Raw genomic sequence first — 23413 nt, 5'->3', positions numbered from 1 at the left:
GGGTTCCCCCCAGACCCAGAAGGCACCAGTGACCAAGCTGGGGAAGCATGGAGGGGGCCCCAGCATGCTCTCTGGCTGACCCAGGAGTGGATCAGAAGTACTTCTGGTTCACTTCCAGGTCTGCTGCTGAGCATGCTGGGGAGCCCCCCACACTATCAGACGCTCCATCCACTCACCATCATAGCATTCACAAGTCACCTGGTACCTTGAGATACATTGAAAAAACATTTAAAGGTGTGTCTACATCTGAATCATCGAATCTTTCCAAATCAATTCAAAGGGATTAAAGGGTCTCCTGATTCTATCCAGATTCAGAGATTCGGCCACCGAATCGAAAAATTGGGGACCGAAGCTTTGCCCAGCCTTACTATCAATGCCTCTTCTCCTTCCCTCCACCTTCTGTGGGTAGAAGGATAGTGAGGGGGAAGGGCAGGCAGAGCAGCGCACTGTGGGATTCTGGAGGACTTATGGGTCCCCTGTCCTCTTGCACAAACAACTATCCTCTTGCACAAATAACAGTATCAAAATTGTACCTCATTTCAGCTACTTTTGGAACATTTCAAGGGGTATGTTTGTAAAGCTGACCCTCTGAAGTGTTTCAAGAGGCTTGAAATTTTTCAGTTGTAAATTCTGTCCTCATGCTTAGCAGCCAGTATCGAGCAGCCATTCTAGAGAAGCCAGATGTCTGCAATTGCAAGAGACAGGATTCATGGCCCTGAAGCCCACTCTAGCCCTGTTTTCCTGTGTCCAGGGAGTTTATTAGAAACCTGAAGAAGACAGACCATTTAAAACAACTAAGGAAAGATTGAAATTTTTCTATCCCTTTTTCCCTAATGGAGTAAGAAGGCAGATGCACTTGTTCATTTCTAACTAAGAAAGAGGGATTCATGTCATGTGATTTGTCTTCCATTAGAAAGAAAAAGAACTAGGGCCTTTTGGTTGCTTTGCCTGAAACAAAGGATTTGACATATTTATTCCCCTTGATTTTCCTGAAGGGAACCTTAATACTGAGAATGGCAATCTCTCAGAGGAATTTTTGTTCTCCTGTGATTTTCCACAGTAACTTCAACTGAAGGACTGCCTTTTGTATGCTGCTCACAGGTGCTCTAAAAAGATTAAAAAAGCAAAAATATATTGTGCCCTGGCACAATCTGTGGGCAAGGCAAAAGCCCCCAAGGGCACACTTGCCTCCCTGTACACTAATGCCAGGAGCCTGGGCAACAAGCAGGATGAGCTCGTCCTCCTGCTCAGTGCAAAGAAATATGATGTCATTGGGATAACGGAGACCTGGTGGGACTCCACCCATGACTGGACCACGGGTATAGAGGGCTATACCCTGTACAGGAAGGATCATGTTGACAAAAGGGGCGGGGGTGTAGCTCTCTATGTGAAGGAAAGCTACATGTCCCTGCAAGCTGATGTTGGTGACCAGCATGGACAGCTAGAGACCCTCTGGGTAAAAATTCGTGGGGAATTTGGCACAGGGGACACAACGGTGGGAGTCTACTACAGACCTCCCACTCAAAGTCCTGAGCTTGACCAGGAGTTCGCCCAGGAACTGACTGAGGCCGCTTGCTCCAGGACCTTGGTTGTCATGGGTGACTTCAATTACCCGGACATCTCATGAGAAGATCACTCAGCTAAATCTGAGCGGGCGCAAAGCTTTCTCTCGTGTGTGGATGACCTCTACCTGACTCAAGAAGTCTATGGGCCAACGAGAGGCAAAGCGCTGCTTGACCTGATACTGGCTACGGGGGACGACCTAATCGGCAACCTAGTGATTGATGGGAAGTTGGGTGACAGCGACCACGAGCTGATCACCTTCACCATATGCCGTAAAGCTGGCAAGTCAGTCAGCAACACAGAAGTCCTTGACTTCAGAAAAGCCGACTTTGACAAGCTCAAGAGGCTAGTCGGTCAGGCCCTCAGGGACCATGACCCCAGGGAGTTGGGAGTTCAAGAAGAGTGGTTGCTTCTCAAGGAAGCAATCCTCAGTGCACAAGCTAAATCTATTCCAACACGGAGGAAAGGCAGCAAGAAGACACAGCAGCCCCCCTGGCTCTCCAGAGACCTAGCGGACCTACTGTGGAAAGCCTACAAAGGATGGAGGATGGGATTCACCTCCAAGGAGGATTACTCCACACTGGTCCGGTCCTGCAGGGAGCAAACCAGGAAAGCCAAGGCTGCAACTGAACTCCAACTAGCTTCAGGCATCAAGGACAACAAAAAGTCCTTTTTCAGATATGTGGGGAGCCGGAGGAAAAGCAAGGGCAATGTTGGACCCCTGCTAAACCAGATGGGGCAACTGACAACTGATGCCCAGGAAAAAGCCAACCTATTAAATAGGTACTTTGCGTCAGCCTTTCATCAGTCACACGGGATGCCCATGCCTGCTATCGGACAGGGAAATCTGGGTGAGGGGGATCCCCTACCCTCCATCAATGCTGACCTCATGAAGGAACACCTTGAGAAGCTGGATACCTTCAAGTCAGCTGGCCCTGACAACCTGCACCCCAGGGTACTCAAGGAGCTGGCGAGCATCATAGCCCAACCCCTGGCATGGATCTTTGAAAACTCCTGGCGCTCTGGTGTAGTGCCCGAAGACTGGAAGAAGGCCAATGTGGTGCCGATCTTCAAGAAAGGGAGGAGAGTGGATCCGGCTAACTACAGGCCCATTAGCCTGACTTCTATCCTGGGGAAGATCTTAGAAAAGTTTATTAAGGAGGCCATCCTTGAGGGACTGGCCCAGGCTAACATTCTAAGGGATAGCCAGCACAGGTTTGTTGCGGGTAGGTCTTGTTTGACCAATCTCATTTCCTTCTATGACCAGGTGACCTATCACCCGGACAAGGGAGAAGAGATTGATGTCATATATCTTGACTTCAAAAAAGCTTTTGATCTGGTAACCCATGATCACCTCTTGGCCAAACTGCCCAGTTGTGGCCTTGGCTCCACCACGATCCACTGGCTGGGAAATTGGCTTCGTGGTCGGACCCAGAGGGTTGTGATTGATGGCAGTCACTCATCATGGTGCCCTGTGACCAGTGGGGTCCCTCAAGGCTCTGTCCTGGGACCCATACTGTTCAACATCTTCATTAACGATGTGGACATTGGAGTCAGGAGTGGACTGGCCAAGTTCACCGATGACACCAAACTTTGGGGCAAAGCATCCACACCAGAAGATAGGCGGGTGATCCCGGCTGACCTGGACAAGCTCAGCAAATGAGCAGACGAGAACCTCATGGTGTTTAACACCGAAAAATGCAAGGTTCTCCACCTTGGGAGGAAAAACCTGCAGCACCCTTATAGGCTCGGCAGTGCTACGTTGGTTAGCACTACAGAAGAAAAAGACTTGGGGGTCATCATTGACCACAAGATGAACATGAGCCTCCAATGCGATGCTGCGGCTAGTAAAGCAACCAAAATGCTGGTGTGCATCCATAGATGCTTCTCGAGCAAATCCCGGGACGTCATTCTGCTCTTGTACTCGGCCTTGGTGAGGCCGCAGCTGGAGTACTGCGTCCAGTTTTGGGTTCCACAATTCAAAAAGGATGTGGAGAAGCTTGAGAGAGTCCAGAGGAGAGCCACGCGCATGATCAGAGGTCAGTAAAACAGATCTTATGATGACAGGCTGAGAGACATGGGACTCTTTAGCCTGGAAAAGCGTAGGCTCAGGGGTGATCTGATGGCCACCTATAAGTTTATCAGGGGTGACCACCAGGATCTGGGGGAACGTCTGTTCACCAGAGCGTCCCGAGGGATGATGAGGTCGAACGGTCACAAACTCCTGCAAGACCGTTTCAGGCTGGACATAAGGAAGAATTTCTTTACTGTCCGAGCCCCCAAGGTCTGGAACAGTCTGCCAGCAGAGGTGGTTCAAGCACCTAGATTGAACACCTTCAAGAGTAAATTGGATGCTTATCTTGCTGGGATCCTATGACCCCAGCTGACTTCCTGCCCTTTGGGCAGGGGGCTGGACTCGATGATCTCCCGAGGTCCCTTCCAGCCCTAATGTCTATGAAATCTATGAAATCTATGTAATAAAATGCCAGGAAAACAAGTAGATGAAGTTAACAGATATTCTACAGTCAATTTTAATGACCAAATGTTATTAAGTATTAGAAGGGAGACTTAGAAAGCAGCTGACTTAACCTATATAGGCATACTACCTTCCTTAAAAACTTCTTACATAGAGGTTAAGTAAAACAGTCATTCACTTATGAAGACCCATGTTCTATTCTGTCCTATAACTTCTTATTTCTTTTATCACACAAAACTACTATGCCAAATTTTCTAAGTTGTGGTCTGCCACAAAGAGAGCAAAAGCTTGATCACAGAAAAGCTTTAAAAAAATTAGGATTATGCATATCTAGTTTTCTTAGTGCTATCCTCTGAGGAATTGGGAAGAGTCCAACTGCTTCAGATCTCTCTCTTCAGGACTTGTCTCTGTGGTGCTGTCAGTCTGCTCTCTCGGAAGTAGTTTACTGACCACTCCCACCACTTTCCAGAGCATCTAACAGTTTAATATCCCTTTGATCTCTACACTTTAAACCTCTGCAAAAACAACTGTGGAACCATATTTTGATCTAGCACCTTCATTGCCAACTGCTCATTTATGTTTTGTGATCAGCCTCAAGTTTGTATTGGGAAGCAGCTTATTGTGTTGCCTTCCTGCTCATTTTTCAAATAGCTCCAATTAATCTAAATCAGGGGTGCTGAACCACATCCAGCTCCCAAGCATCTCATCATCTGGTCTGCACCCCACTTCCCCAACCCCTTTTAGGCTGTGGCTAGATCAGGTCTGCAGGGCAGTGCAGAGGTCAATCCCAGTGTGGGAGTAGGTCAGGGCTCCTGGAACCAGATCCCAATGCTTGGAACTGGGTGGAGATGGCTTAGGCACCCAGGCCTGATCCCCACACATGGGACCAGGCAGAGGCAGCATGGGGCCCTAGGGCCTGATCTTGATGTGTGGGACCTAATCTGGCCCATGGACCAGTTCTACACCCCTCACTTGTCCTGGGTATGTCAACTGACCTAAATCAATATATAAGTGGGGAAAAAAACAAATAGCAACCTCAAAGAAACTCTCACTTAGCAGTTCATATAGTTTAGCCATAAAATTTTAGATCATCATTCCTAGATTATGAAGAATCTCCATGTCTGCCACAATACATTTTATTTCAAAAACTAGTTTTGGGTTGTTTTTTGGGTTATTTTAAACAGCTTACGTGCAAATATACTGCAATTAATTTTTCCTTGAAATAATTCAGAAATCCATCCACCTCCAAGTGCTTTTTCCACCCTCTGCTGTCAACAGTTTACTATATAATCAATATCATTTCCATCATACAAGCAGGCACTGCAGGTGCTTTCTTTATCTAAAGGTTGTCAGATAAAGTAACAATATCCTTTTCAGTCTTTTTAAAGAGTTTTTTAATTGTATGCTTCCATTTTGTTATTTTCAGTTACAATTCAGTCATCCAACTTAATTAACGGAATACTTCTTAAAACAGAAAGCGAAAACAGCTAGTTTATGCAGATATGGAGATAGGGAAGAACTGGAGGGATGAAAGAGGCAGACTCAGTCAAAGCAACAACTAAGATGAAAATAATTTTTGCTGCAGTTCAAATATACATCAGCAAGGTCCTGCATTTGTCAGGACCAGAAAGAATGTTGCTGTAGTAACTGAGATACAAAATGATAAAAGCCTTGACAAAAGATTTACCTGTGTGAACTGATAGGAAAGATCATATCTTCAGTTATGGTACACAAACTAGTTCAAAAGAATGTCAACTTGTGATGTGTTAGCTACTGCACCATACCTGCTTATGTGCAGAGCCTTACCTCACAATATCCATAAAATAGCTTACACCTCTATGTAAGTGGGAGAGTTATAAAGAAAGTCTTGTAGATTTAGACACAGGCTGTATGTTAGGCCTGTGCAAAGCAACTAGTATTCACTTCGGATTCAGCCACTTCGATGATTTGAATCACTGTCCCAATTCCATGATTTGAATATGATTCAGAGCTTCAGCAGCAGTGACATCTCCAAATCAGCCAGGTCCATCCCCCTCCCCTCTCCCAGCCCAGCAATGGCAGTCTCACGCCCCAGCTCCCAGCACTTCGGGAAAAAAAGCCCCGACTCAGCAGGTGCTGCCTGGTGGGGGGCGATCCCCATTGCCCCATAGCCCAGCTGTGTGGGGGGGCTCCTCACAAGCCCCTGAACCCCTGCCCCACTTCCCCAGCCCCCTCACGGTGGCCCAGTTCTGGCCCTTTAAGAAAAAGAAAACCTGAAGAAACCCCAAGACTCACCCTGCTACCCCACAGAGGGCTCTGTACAAGCCCCCAAAGCCCCGAGGCTGCACCAGGAGCCATGAGTCCCAGGGCTTTTCACCACTTTTTTTTTTCGTATAGGGCCAGAGCCCCAGCAGGAAGGGCAGCTGTGGGTCCAGGGGAGTGGGGGAGGGTGTTGAGGGGACTCATGCAGAGCCCCCTGTGCAGCGTGGGGCAGTGTGGATTGTCCCCTGCACGGCAGCACCCGGTGAGCACCAGGGCTTTGTTTTAAAGTACTGAGCTGGAGCCAGTGGGAGTCCCCTCCATGGTCTCCTCTCCTGCCCCTAGTACATACCAGCTCAGAGTGGCTGCTGCTCCCTGCTGCAGCCACTGGGGACTGTCCGAATCACCAAAGCTCTCTGAATCTTTGGCAAAGATTCAAAGAGCTTTGAATTGATTTGGACCTTGGTCCCCTGGTTTGATTCAGATTCAGAGATTCAGTCACCGAATCAGGCCAACACAAGGTGGTCCAATATTAGAACTCCCAAGCACTTAAGTAATATAAAGTTGTTGTTATTAATCACAACCCTAACAAAAGCAGCAGCAATAGTAACAACAATTGATGGTGCCTCTCATATTCAAGATATCAAAGCATTTTACAAAGTAATGAGTTAAATCTTGCAGAGCAGTCACTGCCTGTGCAGATATTATAAAGTTTAGCTTTCGATTTGTTGTTCACAGTAGAATCTCCTTTAACTCAGAGTATGCATGCTGGCCAATACATTCTACCCCAAACTCTTTTTAAAACATTAGACATAACTTCCACCTAATAGCCATCTAACTGACCTCTAGATATAAGCAAGAAGGACTTGGGTTTAAAATGAATCCAAAGAACAGAATTTGTAATAATGTAGCAAATAATCAGCATTAGATACCAGTTTTTCTTGGATTTGAAGCAACAACACAATACCTACCTACCTAAAAAAATGGTCTTGCAAGGCAGCATGTTATAAACACATCTCGGGTTAAGTTACAGTATGATGAGGACAAGTATCCGGCAAGTAAAACCGGATTCTTTGAATGATCCAATTCAAAGAAAGAGGGACTTTACTAATAAACCTAGATCAGAATTATGTATGCATTTCTAAAGGCTAAAAAGAACTGTTAGGCCATATGGAGCAACTACACACTTTCATATAGAGGTTCCAGAAGACTGTATTGGCAAATTGCTCAACAGCCCCAAGAAAGGTTTATGTAAGGTATCAAATCATATCTTGTTCAATGTGTACATTAGATCATTACTGATAAGGAAAAGATGTCAGTTTCACATTGATGATGCTCAGTTTCCTGTCACTAACTTGGCTGATCCAGCAGAAGCAACTGAGAGAATAACCAAGCCTCAGTTTTACTTTCATTTGATCCACACTGAGGCTAAACAAGACGGAGCCGATACAGGTAGGCTGGAAGAAAAAGCTAAAAAAAGAGATGGTAAAGATTATATCTTCCTCCCCTAAAGTTGAACACATTCAACAATGGTGTACATTTTATAACTTTAGGGGTCTGGCTAGACCCCACAGTTGCATTTATCAAAAATCAGGTGGCAGCAGCAGCGAAAATAAAAACAAAAACTACACACCATATACAATGGGCTGGACAATTATGCATTTCAGATCTCACTACTATAATTTATACTTTTGTCACTTCAAGGTCAGATTATTGTGATGTATAGCCTCATGGGGCTAATACAGAATTGATTTGGAAGCTGGAACTGGTACAGAAGGTAGCAAGCCAGACAGCTTATAAAGAGCATATCTTGGAAGACATTTAGCAGAGCTTATTTGCTGCCTTTGGAGAAAATTGGGTGACTCAGGTGCTGCCCAACATATGGTGATGTAACCTACTGCTTCTTTGTAGCAAGGATGAGCCAGTTACATTGTAGTTTATATTGCATCTAGTTTTGTAAATTTCAAGTAATTAGCAGGGTATGAAGATCATTTGGATGGAGAAATTATTTATTCTTACTTGAAATATAAATTAAATACTTTAAATTCTAAAAAGCAGATAGTTTCCTATGTGAAGCCCACAGAGAATAAACTAGCTATTACTACACTCAAAGCTTAGCAGATTTCTGTATTCTCAGAAGCTAACAGTGCACACATGCATGTTTCTGGTAGACAAGTATTTAACTAAAGAAAGAAACACAAACATAGTTTGTGAACATAATTTTCATATTACAGGAAAAGTATTGCCCATTATGTCCTCAAGTTTGTATATATACTAAGACGTTAAAGAAATATCAATATTGTGCTTTCTTTCCCTTTGCTTAATAAATATCCAATATAGTGATTCTTTTGTGATTAGCAGCTAGAATAACAGATTGAGAGGGAAAATCTAAATTATCAATTTGTTTAAAACTAATTAGCTATAAAGGCAAACAATTATAATTTAGCAAAGTAATTTAGTGTTTTCAAAGAACACCCAGTCAAGCAATCTGAAAGAGGTTTTTTGTAAATTCCATCTCATCTTGATGATTCAGTGAAGTCCACTAACAACAACATGCAGGTTCACAAACTTTATCTCAGATATCAGTCCCACTGAAGAAACAACATAGTGCACAAGTATACAGTTTCAGAGTCAATACCCTAACTTTCTTATAACATACACATCTAATTTAGGATCACCCTTATCACTGTATATGCTTCAGAGAACAAAATTTAAGTCCCAGTGTAGACATACATGCACTAATCACAGAATCATAGAAGTAGGGTCGGAAGGGACCTTGTAGTCTGACCCCCTGCCTGGGCGGGAGAAAAACTGGACTCAAATGAGCCCAGCCAGGTAGGCATCAAGCCTCTTCTTAAAGATCCCCAGAGTAGGAGCCAGCACCACTTCCCTAGGAAGCTGGTTCCAGCTCCTAGCAGCCCTAACTGTGAAGTAGCTCTTGCGGATGTCTAATCTAAACCTACTCTCCAATAAATTTGTGTCCATTATTCCTTGTCATGCCAGCGGGCACTAGGGGAAACAGTGTCTCCCCCAAACCCTTCTGGTCCCCCCCTAGTGAGTTTATAGACAGTCACCAGGTCCCCCCTCAGCCTTCTCTTGTGAAGGCTGAACAAGTTTAGGTCCCACAGTCTTTCACTGTAGGGTCTGCCCTGTTGTCCCTAGATCATGTGGGTGGCCCTCCTCTGGACCCTTTCAATGTTGTCCACATCCCTCCTGAAATGGGGCGCACAGAACTGGACACAGTACTCCAGCTGTGTTCTGACCAGCGTTGCATAGAGGGGGAGGATCACCTCCCTGGCTCTACTTGAGATGCACCTGTGGATGCAAGACAAGGTCCGGTTAGCCCTGCCAACCGTGACCTCGCATTGTCGGCCCATGTTCATCTTGGAGTCAGTAACGGCTCCAAGATCCCTTTCTGCCTCCATGCTCTCAAGAAGGCAGTTTCCCATTCTATAAGTGTGCTGCTGGTTTCTACTGCCTAAGTGCAGCACCCTGCACTTGTCAGTATTGAAAGCACATACTGTTTGTTAGCCCAGTCCTGTGACCTATCCAGGTCTTGTTGCAATCTTTCCCTCCCTACTAGTGTGCTCACCTCACCCCAAATTTTGGTATCATCAGCAAATTTAAACAGGTTGCTTTTCACCCCATCGTCCAAATCGCTGATGAAGAAATTGAACAGCACAGGCCCAAGGACCGAGCCCTGGGGGACTCCGCTGCCTACTTCCCTCCAGGTCGAATATGACCCGTCCACCACCACCCTCTGAGTATGACCCTTGAGTCAATCTGCAATCCATCTGACTGTGTAGGCATCATGCCACAGTCGCCTAGTTTTTTAATGAGGATGGGGTGGGTGACAGTGTCAAAGGCCTTGCTGAAGTCTAGAAGGACTACGTCCACGGTGACACCTGCATCCATTGCCTTTGTGACCTGATCATAAAAGGCAATCAGGTTGGTCTGACATGACCTGCCCCTAATGAAACTGTGCTGGTTGCCCTTGAGCATCAACCCTGAAGCTGGCCCATCACAGATGTGCTCCTTGAGGATCTTCTCAAAGGGTTTCCCTAGGATTGAGGTAAGACTGACGGGCCTATAGTTGCCCGGGTCCTCTCTCTTCCCTTTTTTGAATATGGTGGCCATGTTAGCTACCTTCTAATCATCTGGCACCTAGCCTGAGCACCACGAGCACTCGTAAAGCCGTGCCAAGGGCCCTGCAATTATCCCAGCTAGCTCCTTCAACACCCTGGGGTGGAGAGCATCTGGACCCGCTGACTTGAACACGTCCAGCCCCTCCAGAAGCTCTCTAACCCGGTCCTCCCCAACCTGAGGTCCGGACGCATTCCCCTTGAGTCCATCTGGCATCACAGCAGTGAAGTCCCAGTCCCTGCACAAGAAAACGGAGGTGAAGAATTGGTTAAAGAGTTCCGCTTTCTCCTCTGGCACAACCACCAGATTGCCCACCGTACTTTGCAGGGCCCCCACATTACCCAATAATAATGAAGCCCAAATCATGTCTGCAGGGTGAGCTTTTGCAGCAGGCAGGAAGTCTTTGAGGAAGTTCACTATCTTATCAGTCTACATCACCATACCTGGCTCATGAATTTCAACAGGCTTAGAAGTAACTAAATGTATTCTTATTCTGACTTTGCATTACAATTTTATTTACAGCTATAAACAAGTGGCTGCCAATATCTGTTTCAAAGTGCCTTCTTTGTATTTGGAAACTGGATCCAGTTACTGATGAAATACTATTATTATGAATTTCAGGCATAAATGTGAACTGTCCTATTAGTGTAACAGCATGGCCAATCACCTTATCGAGGAGCAGCCAACCATGCTGAGTAGGAGCAGCTATAGAAAGGCTGCTGGTCAAGGATAGTGTCACTGGGAACTAAAAACCTCAGGAAGCAGAGTCTCAGGGCAGCAAGCTGTGAGGAAAAAGTTGCAAATGATGTGCTGAACTCATAGGTGGATTAATGCACAGGCCAGCTGGGCCTGGGCCCAGAGGCCCCTGCATTGGTGTGGATGAAACCAGCGGCTGGGCTCGGTGTGCACAACACAGCGGGCCATAGCTACCAGGCCCCATTTGCTGAGCACTGCTGCAGCTGGACTGAGCCACAACAGGGTTAAGGGCCACCCCCAGAGCTTGGTCTATGCTGCATGCGAGTGGGCAGTGGCTCTGCACCCCTGGTGCTGGCTCCAGTGTGGACCTGTGGGAAGGGATGGCCATGGCTCCTGCCCCGGACCTGGGGCACATTCCACCTCAGCCACTGTTCCCACTGTACCAGCTGGGGACAGAGTCCACTGCTGCAGGGCAGGGTGTGTGTTGGGTGGGGACCTCAGTTAATCCACCCCTACCTGAACTGAGGGCTGCCTGGAAGGACGAGATAGCTGTGTTAAGACCCAAACTGCAGGGGTCCCCTCCAAGTACAGGGGAGAGGACAAAAGGGTGGGTGGTTGCATGTTTTGTTTCTTTAAAAAGACTCTTTTGATTGATGTGTACTAGCCAAGTAGCTTCTCAACAAGCAAAAGCCTGCCAGAAGGAGCCCACAGGCAAGATAGCCTACTTACACCTAGACTAACATATGACCAAGATGCAAACAAGCATAGGGGTGAAGGAATAAAACTGACATATACTCCCCCAAAATATTTTTATTATACTTACATACTTCACTAACCTCTCTCACTATTCTAGCAAATTTTTGAGGACTCTTACATGAGTAAGTCATATCATTATGAGATAGAAGTTTTATTTTTAGCTGATTTCTTCTTTAACAGAGTAACAATGGCATTTCTCCAGTACAAGACAACCATCTTTCCAATATTTTAAAAGGAAACAAATCTATTAGTCAACATAAATAACATTGAATAGATCTCTCCCAATTTACTACAGCCTAACAAAAGGTGCTCAGCTGAACTGAAGGTGCTCTTAAAAGTTATGGCATTATTTTGCTAAGCTCAGCATATTATTGGACATGTAGGGCTGAGAGATTGCTCCCCCTTCTGGGATTCACATGGAATTTACCATAGGGAAAAAACGCAGTTGCCATTAAACAAAGAAAATTGATCACCTCCAGAGGCTGACCATGACGATAGAACTCATTTTGCAAATAAGATTGGTCCCAACTTCACCACTTACAGAAAAAATCCAACATTTCACCTTTGTTTTCCCTCTCATACATGTCAGGGTCCTCACATATTATATAATGACCGGGGGGGGGGGGGAAGGAGGGGGGAGGAAAACCCAACAATAATTATAAGCTTGCTCCTGCCAACAGTGCTGAAAGAAAAAGATTTGTGCATTTACTCTTCATTGAAGATGCTCAGATACAGTGGGTTATGTGGTAAACTTAAAACATATGAAGAGGTTATAATTAACACACTCAAAGAACTTCAGATTTGGACTGGTAACACCATATCCAAAACAGTGGTTATCAACCTTTTTAATCCCACAACCCATCTGAATAACTGCAGAGCGATGTACATGAACTCCACAATCAGAAGTAGGGCAACTGGAACCAGTGGTAGTATAATACAGCTGCCTTAGTGAGCCACTATGTCAATGCAGGGCAGTTCCATACAAAGTTGCCTGGAGCCAACAGAAATGTTCAATGGGAGAGGGAAGAGGAGGAACTTACCAGCTCTTCACATCTCTTCCTACATCCCAATCATAGCACCTCCATACCTACATGGACGCCAGAAGAAATTGGGGCTCAAAACCACTGATCCAAGGTGTTAGTGAAATCAGTAAAGGATTTGACCTCTATATTTGTAAGCTTTCTCCATTTTCTTGAACCAATAAACTCTTTTCCTTTTTTAGTTTTATTACATTTGACACTGGGAACTAAGGTGTGGTACCATATGATGTCAGGTGTGGTAACAATAAAGTCACTAAAATTCAATGAAAACCTTTGTATCAAGTTTTAATATCTTCACATTTTCAACTGGGCAGTCTCAGAACAAGGAGATGCGCTGGGTCTGGAAGAGGATGAATGTCAAGGTAAACAGGAGTATTCTGCCTGAATCAAAAAGGGATAAAGGCAGAATGGCCTTTCTTTATTCTGAGTTGAAGAGTGATTCATTTCTTAACCTCCACTCTTCTAAGAGCCTGGAAAAAAGGCCATCCAGCTCATCTTTTGCTTTGCAAAGTATCAACATGTAAACTCACAACAAAACAGCTGACCTTTAGGGGAAGCTGCAGGTACTGCACACCTTGCAATTCATGTTGCTAGTCCAGAAAGCATTTATGCCCAGGCTTGCATTTATCCCTTTTCAAGGAAGCATTTGTGCATGTGCTTGTTTTCCTAGATAAATGCCTAATAAGAATATCTAAAAAGTAATTTAGATGGTAACTGTAATCACCAAGAAGGCTAACATTGACCATAAATGTAGAAACAAAAAGAATACTGTCTAAGAAACGTCAATTTTCAAACAATGTTGGTACTGAACTCAGATTGCTGCAACTTTTTATACTGGCAGAAGAAACTAAATCAACTGACCAACTGACTGAATGCATGTATAAAAGTGTGCTTAGTTTAAAAAAGGCATGCAACAAGTGAGGTCCATTATGTTTGTGTGGTATGGCTTGTTCACTAGATGAGACTCTTTAACCATCCCAGCTCTTTTACTTGCATATGAAAGGCCCAATGCTATTCCCTTTCAGCTCAGTAGAAAACTGCGTAAGTTTTCCAAGAACAGAAACAGACCTAAATTCTACATGAGCCTTAGAACAAGTAAGGAAACTACTAAATACAATGCCTTTAGTTTAGGCTATGCAGGCATCACTAACTTACAGCTAGACTGTATATATATTTGAAGTTACACTGTGACACTTTGGTTGCTTGCATTATTGAAAATGTAAACATTCTACGTCTTTCCAATGTGATTTGGGTACATAAAAGGTTAAATAATGAACCGTGCACTTCTCTACAGTAATGAAATTCCTGTGGAAACAGGTCTCTGCATTTGAATTTATATCAGAAAATATATTAATCATAATTAAATATTGCTCCTGTGAATGAATGCATTAATGATTGAATACTTAACCAAATTGGTATCATTTTATGTTCATGTTAGAAATAATTCACATTCAGTTACCAGTAAAAAAAAAATGTAAGTGCTTGTTCAATCACATTTCCTTCTAGCTCATGATATTTAACTCAGATGCAAACAATAATAGTAATGCAATGCTAATGTATATTAATAAACAAGTCCCATTTTTCATAGGGTAGGCTGAAGCTACAACAGTAGACAGCAATAACCTGGAGCAAGTAATATGGATTTAATCTTTTAATATATTTGCCTTATCAAAATAAACTTTTCTAGCTCAGTAAGAATTGCACACTCCAATCCAAACAAAATACATCATCACACACATGCTGTGCCACAGGAGATCTAAAAGCCTCTGCAGTCCCTCTTAAATGATCCTTCCTCCAAATTATACACATCACCTCAAGCCACACTAGACATTCCCTGCTGCCCTCTCCCATGGATGGAATCTACAAAAATAAATGCTACATAGCATTTACTGCCTGTGACAGGGTTACAGAAGAGAAGAATATTGTCCATTGGTACCATTGGGAAAAGCAGCTTTGCTTGGATTCCCTCCTAACTCCTTTTCCACTGTACCAGGCAATTACTGATATTTTTTATTTGTTTGAATTGTTATTAATGTAGTTAGTATAAATCTCACATATATATTGGAAATAAGTATAATTGTACCATGTATGTACTGTATTTGCTCAATTCCAAGACATTTTTTTCCTCCATGCATCACAGAGAAATCCTCATCTTAGAATTGAGTATCGGACCACTCCAGCTGGGAGAAGCAGCTGTGCAGGGAGGCCAGCTGGGGCAGGGACAGCACCAGTGGCATGAAGATTCCTGCTTCCCACCCTGCTCCCTGCCCAAGTCCCCTACTCTTTTTTCCCCCCCACACTAACAGGGAGCTAGAAATTTGCATGCTGGTCTGCGGTCTCCAGCCAGCCAGCCAGCCAGGCTTTCTTGTTCAGTGGCTCCACAGGTCCCAGCTAAAGTAGTCTGACTATCAGTTGTGGCAGGAAAGAGAGAAGCCCCAGAGCCATTCCCTGCATAGAGTCCTCCTTCCTTCCCCAGTCAGCATGGAATACAGGAGTTGGGAGGGGTGCTAGGCAGGAAAAGAGGAACCGGTGTGCTGCAGAGCTAGGCTCCCAGTACAGTGTCTCCCTGCAGCATGGGGCAGGTATGGGTATGGGGCTCCATCTGTGCTCAAATCAGCAGGAAAAACAGCGGAAGGGGGAGTCAAGTTGTTGGAATAAGTGGTGGGAAGTAGTCACTGTGGGGGAGGGCAAGGGATGGGGACAGCTTTTAGAACCTAAATGATTGGGGGGCATCTTAAAAATTCAAAATAATCTTGATTTGGGTACAGTAGGTTTAAACTTAACTATAGTTTAGCACAACATATCCATAGCACAGTATAGGGTGAAATGTAGGCAGCTTGCTATGGGTGCTTGTAACTGCTTGTGCAAATCCAGGTCCAAGTTAAGAGGCTGTGAAACAATATGAATTTAAGGCCATCTCTGTATTTTAAAAATTAGTAAAATATATAATATGTTTATAAATAATATAAAATAAAACAACATAGCATATTGTTGCAAACTCAGTCTTACTGAGGGGGCAAACCTGAAATAACCCAACTTTGTCACTAGGTGCAAGACACAATTGTCTTTTTGTGTACAGCAATGGATAGTATGGATGGACTATTTAGAGGCATTTCTGAACAAATCAGCTGAGGGTAAAGTTACACATTACACTTAGACTATACTAAATTTGTGGAATGTTAAGGAGTGTTAAAGTTAGAATGTGCTGTGAGCAGTCACACATTAAGGATTAATACTGTTTCTTGCCTGTACAGCTCTGACTTGCCACTAGAGTGTACAGCTAGGAGCCACAACACCTGGGTTCTCTCCCCATTTGCCTCAGGGGCAAGATGGTGAGGGGGTTGGAAGCAGTGAAACCTGGGAAGCTGAAGGACTGCAAATTGCTTATTTTACCTCTGTGGAACAGACTGAAATTAACTCTGAGCTGTGCTACCTAGCTTATGTTAGGGTAACCCGCACTTGAAGAGGCACCTGAACTTTCAGATGCTCAGAGGGCACTTAACACAATTTAATGAGCAAACATGCAGATGATTGCATTAAGTGCCCTCAGTATGTTCTAAGTGTAATGTGTAACTTGAACCTAAGGGTATGAACACGTGCTTTTGGAGCTGTTCTAGAAGGGGGGCGGGGGGATGGACTCTTGCTCTGAACCTCTGAAGAGCTGTTATGTTCCAACAGCTACACATGGCTAGGAATGATATAGTTGTAGCAAAACAAGTCCAGCTTTAACACTACTTCATCCAGGGTTCAAAAGTTTTGCTACATTAGTGTTGCTCCCAGCTTGCCTACATGTAACTGTTAAAACATTTCCCTTTTGAACAAGCTTCAAGTCTGGGCGGGGTAAACTGGTCAACATCACTACAGCAAACACATATCCTACCTTTTCTCCCAAGTGTTTCTGTAATTGGATATATACACCTGCTGAGATACAGGAGTCTTTTCCAGCCAAGTGACTTCTCATGCAGTTGACATATCTGTCCTTTCAGGGGAATTGTGGGAAGAACTATCAGTATCCAAGTGAATTTGCCACCACCCACACTAAAAAGCAAGCACTTCCAAAGTCAAGTTAAACCAGCCAGGTGAGAGAGACCCCCTCCCACCCACTCCACCCCCAAGTCAGGTAAGATAAAGAGATGGCTTAGCACTGGTTATCTTAGAAGTTTTTTCCTATGCAACTAGAAGTATTTGAACTATATTGTGGGTAGAAGATTGGAAATAAACTTTGCAAAAACTTTGAAGTGAAGACCTGTCCTTAGGACACTCATTGAGAAGCTTCCTGTACATGTGTACATGCTGATCATGCAATTTTATGGGCCTGACAGTATAATTCTAATGAAGTCGAAAGGAATATGCCCAATAACAAACACCTAAGCAAGTATTTCTAGGATAATGTCTCATCTGTTTTGAAGTGACAAAATTGTACAAAGATGAGCCTAGAATTCACTGATTTTTAAAGTGTAGCTGACTGTACCAGTTCCTCATATGGTTACCTGCCTTTGGCCCTAGTCCTTATATAAAAGGAAAACCTTTAAAATTGGACTACATTACATGCTTATCCCAGTTTCAAAGTAATTTTCTATGAGAAAAGAGTCCATGAGAGTTTTACTGTGACACTGTTTCTAAACTTACTAATAAGTGCCACTTAAAAATGGGAAATTTCTCACTGTAAAGCTTAAAACTGAAACACGGAAAATAAAAGAAATTATTCCAACTCTCAAATTAGAGCCATTTTAAAGTAGAGATATAATCTCTTGAAATAAAAATTTACAACTTGTAGCCTTTATTCATAAGAGCGATAGTAAAGAACTACCCTGGCAAGTCTACTGTACAGACAAGTCATTACTAATGTTACAAAGAAACACTGTATTTGAATACTGGGTACATAAGGCAAATAAGAAAGGTAAGTATCTTGATGGCATTTTGAAAAAAATATTTTGTAATGAAGATATACCATTTTTCCCCTTACAATGTGTGTAGAGAACTACATTCACCAATCAGTTGGTTGGCAAAGGATGTGCCTGAAATACTGAGAATTGTGTAGACATTTGTTATTAAATCAGAACTATATGCATACATTTGGATAATTTATTCAAAATTATATCAAAGCTGACCAACTGTTGGCCAAATCTGTACCCAATGGAGCTCCAAGTGGCTCAGCTGAAAAACACTTAAAGAAACAGAAGTTATAACAGAAACAGGTGACAGATCTCTAAATTTAATGTTACTAATAGACACCTCTGTATTACAATGGTGCTTATAGCACTTCCATGCAGAACTGCTCAGATAAAAGGTACTATGTTGGCATTCCCATTTGCCAAAATTGCCATTTGCAATTAAAAATTAAAATTGGCACTTACTCTATGCAGGCAATTATCTAAACGCAGCTGGCGATCTTCCTTGTTTACAGTGCTGCTGTGTCATGACTTCACTTCATTTGGAAATTTATTTTTATAGGTTTAATCTTGTCAACTTCATTTCCATCTTGGATTTTGTTTTATAATTTTCATCATGCTCTCAAATTAAACTGAAGAATATCAAAGAATGATTTTTTGGCCTTTATATGACAACTTAACTTGTTGCAGTATGCACTAAAATGATTTTCAGAGTATTCCTAAAGTACTGTCCATCCCATAATATAGCCTAGATATAAAAGTCCTGTTAAAACCCAAATAGCAAAATGTTCCCAATAAATTACTCAAATATAAGCAGAATTCAGTTCCAACAGTAGATTTGTACAATGAATCATTAAGTTGAACTATTTGTTCCCCTCTAAGTGGACAGCAACCTTCTACTAAAGACAATGTAACTTTAAGCATGTTCCTATCAATTTTGGTCTAAGTAAATGTATCCGTGAAGTATCTCATTAATCATAGTGCATAGGTTCTTGGCAAGATATTCTACATGGCTATTAAAACTGTTATTAAAGTAGTATTTGGGGATTCCCATGCTGATATGATATAAAGCATTCCTTGACCATACTTTACCAAACAGAGCTTTTAATAATAAATAAACTGAAAGAAACTGAAAGTGTTACAACTGATAGTGACTCACTTTGCCAACTACCTTTTCAATGAACTCACTGAAGTTCAAAACATAGTAACCTCGCATCTTCCCCAACATACCAACCAGTATCATTTTTATGGTCAAGTGTACTGAGCAGTCCTTGTATATCATTTGTGATACTGAAGAGCAATTCTCCACAGCTTTACAAATATAAAACAGTCTCTGAAAAGAAACGGTCTTCTCCTATACTTAGCATCTATCCCATTTGACCCATTCTATTGTAACTATTTTTTCTGTGAGTATGGTAGATTGCAATGACTTCCTGCTAGAAAAGGAGAAGTTGTGATAGTGTTAGCCATTCCAAAGGACAGCAGACCTCTGCTGCTGTGTCTTTGTGGTATGGTCACATATTTGGGTAGTAGTGGAACACCCAATAAAGACAGATTAATACTGAAATAACTAACCACTTCCAAGCATCCCCACAGTTTTCACTACAATTTAAGATTGGATGTTAAAACCTACCTCAATACAACTCATCCTAAGTAGCCAATCCCTGGTGCAGGTGTCACTTGGTATTACCATTAATTCTCATTGAAGAACATGGCACGATCATAATCATGCAATCATTTTAGTCCCCAAATCTATTTAACCTTTTAGGTTTTATCTCCAGGCCCCAAAAGAAAAGTAGTAACTTGTTAACACCAAGTGAGAGCAAAAATGACCATGGCATTGGAAAAGCAAGGCAAGTTAAGATGGCATTAAGGACAACTTAGGTGACTTGAGGCTTTCTACACATGGAGCAAGAAACTTCTTGAAAGTCCCCTAATGATGGCAAGACTAATGGTATGGATCATCAGGTATGAAAGGAGTATTACAGTGACAACATGTCCCTATGGCTGAAAAACTCCACTGAACACACACATGACACTGGAGCTCTAAGTGCATTCAGAACAATCAAGGCTATGATCTCAAGGCAAGAGATGACAAAAATCACCTACTCCATCAACAGTTAACTGAAGACCCAAACAGACGGAGGTGTAAATTGTGAACCTTTTATACATGAAGCCCTGAAAGAATGGGGATGCTGAACCAAACCTATGGGCAGCAAAGGAGTGGGCCAACCACTACAAAAGGCCAGACCTATTCCTACAGCATTTTGTACCAATGGTTCCCCATTGTGCGCAACCACGTTGGAGAAGCATGGGTCAAGCTGAACGGGGCAAGATCCAGTTATAGACGCTTCAAAACAACACTGTACAAGATGAACATCTTGGGCAGCCCCCGGCCTCCAGCAACCAGCCTGGCACTTCACTGAAAGTCTCTAGAAAAGGCCCCGCCCGGACAGAGGGAGTCTGCAGCTGGCTTGGGACGTTGCTCCGACTCCACAGGACAGAAGAGGGAGATGGCTATACTCCGGGACACCTGCTGAATGGATGGAAAGGGAAGCAGGCTCCTGTGCAGAGCCAGCAGCACCTCTGAGCCCTTCACAGCGCCTCTCTTTCTTCTTAGAACTCCTTCAGCTCAGGGTCCCTGGCTCAGCCCCGCGGCCGGGGTCAGCGCGGCGCGGCTCGGCTCGGGGGCAGGAAGCGTGTCAGGCTCCGAGAACAACCGCGCGGCGGCCGCAGCCCGCCCGAAGGAGCCCGCGGATGAATGGAGGCGGCGGTGACCACTAGTAAGGCACCTGCCCTCGGCCCCGGCCCCGGCCCCGGCCCCGGCGCTGCCCCCCCGCCCCGCCCCGCCCCGCGCAGGGATACTCACACGAAGGCGTGGTAGACGAAGGCCCAGCCGCGGGGTCTCTCCAGCACGTTGTACAGGTAGTTCTGCAGGCGCCGGTACTTGGCGTTCCTCCGGCAGCTCTGGCTGCTGCTGTACGCCAGCGGCTTCCCCAGCAGGCTCATGCGGGCGCCGGCCTTCCCGCGCCGGGGCTCCCGCAAGCCGCCGCCGCCGCCGACGGGGCGGCCGGTGCCCAGCAGGAGCAAGCCGTCCCCGCGGGCGGCCGAGGTCAGCAGCCCCCTGCCACGCCCGGACTCCACATCCTTCATGCCGCCGCCGCCGGCCGCGCCGCTCTTGGCCCACAGCCCCGCCGAGCCGCCCTCCTCGCCGCCGCCGGGGTGGCGGGGCATGGCATCCCCCCGCGCGCGGAGGAGGAGGCAGAGGAGAGCCGGGCCCGCGCTGCCCCCGCCGGGCCCCCGCCGCGGGGCCACTTTGCTCGGCCCGCGGGGCCGCTCCCCCTCGGGGCAGGCAGGGAGCCCGGCCCCCGCCGCCCACGCGGGCGCCCCCCGAGCAGGCAGCGGCGGGGCCGGCAGCCCACGAGGGCGGGAAGCAGGAAGGGGAGACGCTGCTCAGCGCTGCCGAGCGGGGGGGGCCCGGCACCGGCTACAAGTCTCCGGCCCGCGGCGGGGCGGGCGCATGGCGCTGCCCCGGGCCCGCGCTGTCCTGGCCGCGCTGGCGGCGGCGCATCGCTCGGCGGCGGCGCGGAGCGGAGCCCCGGCAAGTCCGCGAAACTCGGCCAAGTGCTTCAAGTCCGTCAGCCGGGCTGGCCCGGGAGGGAGCTGCCCAGCGCGCCCCGCCGCACGTCGCGGGGAAGCGGCGCGAGGCCCCGGGCACCGAGGCAGCCGCGCGCGGGAAGAGGCGCCGTCTCTCCGCCGAGTGCCGGGATCCCGCCCCGAGCGGGGGCCGGGGCTGGGCGGAAAAAAACACAGCTCCCCCCTGCCGAGGCTGGCGCTGGGCGCCCGGCTCCTCCCAGCGCATCAAGGTGCCGAGGAGCTGGCGGGCGGGCGGGGACCCCCGTCGGCCGGCGCTGCCCCGAGTGCTGGGGCCGCGGGCAGGAGCCCCGCGTGGCTCCGCTGCCACCCACCGGGGCCGCGCGGGAAGTGCTGGGCGTCCCGGCCGGGCAGCCTCCGCGGCTCACTTGGGGACTCTCGCTTTTCTCCTCGCCTGTCTTTTCTGTAGGCAGCCAGAAGCCATTACTCACTTCCTCCCGGCTCGGCTCGGCCCGGCTGCGGCTCTGCACACTGCGGCTGCAGCTTCATTTCCTTCAGTCAACCGCGAGCCGCCCCGGGCGCGCGACAAGTGCCTCAGGACCCGGCTCGGCCTCCCCTCCCTTCAGCGCTTTTATCCCCGAGCCGCCTTCATTTGTGTCTGCTTTTGTCACTGACAGCCCTTGCTTGCCCTGCAGCTCTGCCTTTTTTGTAACCATGAGACTGCTCTTCTGTTACTGCATTAAAGAAACCTGTTAATGAAGTACATGGGGCTTCTAACACCCCCCTCTTCAAGTTTCCTTCCTGAATAAAAGCAGACAAGGTTCTGTGGGTACAGGTGATATATCTTATTAGACCAACTAAGTAGTTGGAAAAATGGTCTTTGCAAGCTTTGGGGTACAAACACCCTTCTTCAGGCACAGGGAGAGTCTGCTGGTGTCTCCTAGGTCAAATAGAAGCCAATATGCGAAATGCAGGTCTGTGAAATGTAGGTTGTAGCTGTGTTGGGCTAAGGACATAGTCAGACAAGGTTCCCTAGGTAAATCTGATATCTTTTATTAAACCAACTCAAATGGTTGGGGACAAAAAAATCTTCTTCACAAGCTTTCAGGCACAAAAACCCTTCGTCAGGTGTCTGACCAACTACAGACGCTCCCTCAGCCTGACAAAGGGCGTTTGTGCCCCAAAGCTTCCAAAGAATAATTTTTTCCAGCTATTTGAGTTGGTCTAATAAACGATATCGCATTTCGCCAAAGAACCTTGTCTGCCCATGAAAATGCAATGCACTTAAAAAACAGCATCTCTACCTGCAGCCTTCCCTTCCTCTCATCATGCATGGCCTTATTTTCAGAAGTTTTCCCACCAGAGTTCTGGGGATGTCTTAAAACTAGGCCCTCACCAACTTATTCCACCCATTGCTAAAGGACCTGTACATGTGAAAACAATTAGCTGTCACAGCGTTTAATAGATCATGTAGGGACTGCTCCTGCCACCTTTGCTCTAAGTTCCAGATGAAAGGTCTTAGTTGGGGCCAGTTTTCTCAGAGCCTGTTTTAGCCTTACTTTTCCAAACATATCCACCCCTAACTAGATGAGAGGAAGATGCATGTTAAATAAATCAGTTCACATGTGCCCAATAAAGTAACTAATAAGAAGGCTGAACAGAAGAATAATTCTGCTTTGTGATCAGGTCAGTAATAAAATATGCAGGGTCTGATTATCAGTGATGTTTCTGGAGGAGAAAAGTAAAATGAAACCCTAATTCACAGTGAGAAATAAAGAATTTTCTTACTCTCATATAACAGCCTATAAGCTGATATGCCAGCAGCAGAACTTGTTTCTAAATGATCAAATACTTCAAAGAAAAAAATGGAAGGCTGTTTCAGGTTTTGATTAAAAAAGAACCTCTTGCTCTTAGAAAATAACAGCCAAACGAATGTTTGCATTAGATTATTCTGATTGAACACATTCATCTCTGATAAATTTAAGCTTAAAGTTAAGAAGGGGCTGTGATAAATT

At 45.5% G+C, this 23413-nt stretch overlaps 1 protein-coding gene across 2 annotated transcripts in view; it reads right to left on the bottom strand.

The window, feature by feature from the left end:
- KCNQ5 (potassium voltage-gated channel subfamily Q member 5) overlaps nucleotides 1–21236 on the bottom strand; it is a 622372-nt gene extending 601136 nt beyond the window's left edge. The window contains exon 1 of one of the 2 annotated variants that reach the window (XM_090034927.1): nucleotides 20674–21236. In XM_090034927.1, the coding sequence (XP_089891053.1) occupies nucleotides 20674–21038 (365 nt within the window). In that variant the 5' untranslated portion in view covers nucleotides 21039–21236. The remainder of the gene's footprint in view (nucleotides 1–20673) is intronic. The other variant, XM_090034921.1, reaches the window with a different exon arrangement.
- Nucleotides 21237–23413: the final 2177 nt, after the last annotated feature.

Source organism: Crocodylus siamensis, chromosome 1 (assembly GCF_052110815.1).
Source record: "Crocodylus siamensis isolate JL-2025a chromosome 1, ASM5211081v1, whole genome shotgun sequence".
Classification (NCBI taxonomy): domain Eukaryota; kingdom Metazoa; phylum Chordata; order Crocodylia; family Crocodylidae; genus Crocodylus; species Crocodylus siamensis.
This window is presented reverse-complemented; position numbering and strand designations above follow the sequence as displayed.